Source organism: Aplysia californica, unplaced genomic scaffold (genome assembly GCF_000002075.1).
Source record: "Aplysia californica isolate F4 #8 unplaced genomic scaffold, AplCal3.0 scaffold00223, whole genome shotgun sequence".
Taxonomy (NCBI): domain Eukaryota; kingdom Metazoa; phylum Mollusca; class Gastropoda; order Aplysiida; family Aplysiidae; genus Aplysia; species Aplysia californica.
Genome location: NW_004797493.1, coordinates 229,168 through 231,496, shown reverse-complemented (window position 1 = coordinate 231,496; position 2,329 = coordinate 229,168). Strand labels below are relative to the sequence as shown.

Genomic DNA, 2,329 nt, shown 5'->3' with positions numbered 1-2,329 from the left:
CGTTCCGGACTGGCGGCTCCGCTAACGGTTTGCCAGCGCGTTTCGGAAATGCTTTAGCCTCTGTGACATCTCCGCTTCTCCCGCCCCAGTTATGTTCATTGTGGTTCTTTCAGCGAGACGTCGCATGGATGAACTGTGCACATGAAAGACGTCAGGTTCACTTTGTGATTTATAATTTCCTGGATTTTGATCGCGCCTCTGAAAGAAATGAGAGCGCGTGTTCGGGACAAGAGCGGTGTTAAGATTGTGTGAAATCGACTCTGCGACTTACTGCTGAAAAGTGGAAGGGCTTTATTCACGACAACAAAGGCACTACTTTAAGGATTTATTCACATACACGTTTTGAAAATGTCTTTTTGATTAAGACAAGGAGCAAGGAGACTAGCCTCAGAACTGGGTTATAGGAAAGACATTCTCTTTGTGGCAGTGCTACCCAACAAGCCGTTTTTCTCACAGACAACGGATCACAACTCTGAACAACAGAAACAACGCGGAAGATTAACCACGGAATGCCTGTTGAGGGTTTATTCTTTCTTGGTTTCTTGTGTTATTCTGGCAGCAGCAATAGCAACAGCAGCAGCAGTAACAACAGCTTCAACAAAAACAACAACAATAACAACGACGACGACAAAAACAGCAGAACAAAAACAACAACAACAACAACAACAACAACAACAACAACAACAACAACAACAACGGACACCATTGTTACCCTTTGCAGCTTGAGGTACCGGGGTTGACCACTCAGGTTTAAAGAATTCTTTGTTTTCACGGCTTGTTCTCTGCACTGTTTTTCAAACATGCTCTTGGGCTGATCATCTCGAGACCTGTGGAAACGCAACAGATATTTTTTTCGCTGTGGATATTTATTACATCTAGGAATACTCTGGGAACTCAGTGAAGCATGGCTGTTTGTGGCAACTCACCAATCAGAACCATGTCAGGAAGGTTGTTCTTGATGTGCATTATATTATTATACTGCTGTGTGCTGCCGCAAGGCATTCTGGGTCAGGACAAAGTCTACGACTTCGATGAGGAGGAAGCTGCTGGGTCATTTGTTGGGAACGTGGCAAGAGACCTCAACCTGGAGGAGATTATAGCGCCGGGGATCTTCAACTCTCTCCGATACAGGTAGAAATAATGTTGTTGTTGCTGCGGTTGTTACTGTTGTTGTTGTTGTTGTTGTTGTTATTGTCATTGTCATTGCTATTGATAATGTTAATGTTCTTGTTATTGTTTTGTCATTGTTACCATTGCCATCATCATATAGGCTTAGTTCTGGCTTGTGTGTGATAATAATAATAATAATAATAATAATAATAATAATAATAATAATAATAATAATAATAATAATAATAATGATAATAATAGTAATTTAAAAACATAAAAGTAATAATAATAATAATAATAATAATGATAATAATAATAATAATGATAATAATAATTTCTATTACTATTTTTGTTGTTGTTGTTGTTGTTGTTGTTGTTGTTGTTGTTGTTGTTGTTGTTGTTGCTGTCTTCAAGGCTTATCTGGGTTCCGTATGAGTGTGTGTTTGGTTGCATGTTTGTTATATAAATAATATGCGTTTGTTGATTTGTTTGCAAGATGTGTAGAATTTGTTCTTTATGTGTGTATTTTATGTGTATGGTGTGTTTGTTTATCTGTTTGTGCAAGAGGGCAAAAGTGTGTGTGTGTTAGTATATTTGTGTGCTGTGAGTGTATAATGTGAGGGCGTATGTGTGTGTGTATGTGTGTGTGTGTGTGTGTGTGTGTTTGTTTGTGCGTGCATGCGTGAGTGCATGTGTGTGCTCGCGCGTGTGTGTGTATGTTTGTGTGTGCTCACGAGTGTTTGTGTGTGTGTGTGTGTGTTAGTGTGTGTGTATGTGTGTGTGTGTGTGTGTGTGTGTGTATGTGTCTGTGTGTGTGTGAATGGGTATCTGTGTATGTTTGAACACCAACGTATACGTAGGTGCACATGCTTGCATGGTGTTCCATTGTAGTAATGTGCAGGACTCGTTTGAAAAGATAGAGAGCGAGAGAGAGAAAGAGAAAGAGAGAGAGAGAGATTGAAAGAAAGAGAGAGAGAGAGAGTTGGGGAGAGAAAAGGGTGAGACAGATAACGAGAGTAGGAGGGAGAGGGTGAGAAACGGGAGAGACAGAGAAAGAGAGAGAAAGAGAGAGAGAGGAGAGAGAGGGAGAGAGAGAAAGAGGGGGTGGAAGAGATAAAAGGAAGAGAGAGAGAGAGGGAGAGAGATTGAGAGAGAGAGAAAGAAAGAGAGAGAGAATGAGAGAGAGAGAAAGAGAGAGAGGGAGGGAGAGAGAGAGAGA

At 40.7% G+C, this 2,329-nt stretch overlaps 1 protein-coding gene across 1 annotated transcript in view; it reads left to right on the top strand.

The window, feature by feature from the left end:
• The first annotated feature begins 904 nt into the window (after positions 1 to 904).
• LOC101861587 (protocadherin-7-like) overlaps positions 905 to 2,329 on the top strand; it is a 16,943-nt gene continuing 15,518 nt past the window's right edge. Inside the window, exon 1 of the mRNA XM_013083286.2 lies at positions 905 to 1,131. Coding sequence (XP_012938740.1) covers positions 905 to 1,131 — 227 coding nt within the window. The remainder of the gene's footprint in view (positions 1,132 to 2,329) is intronic.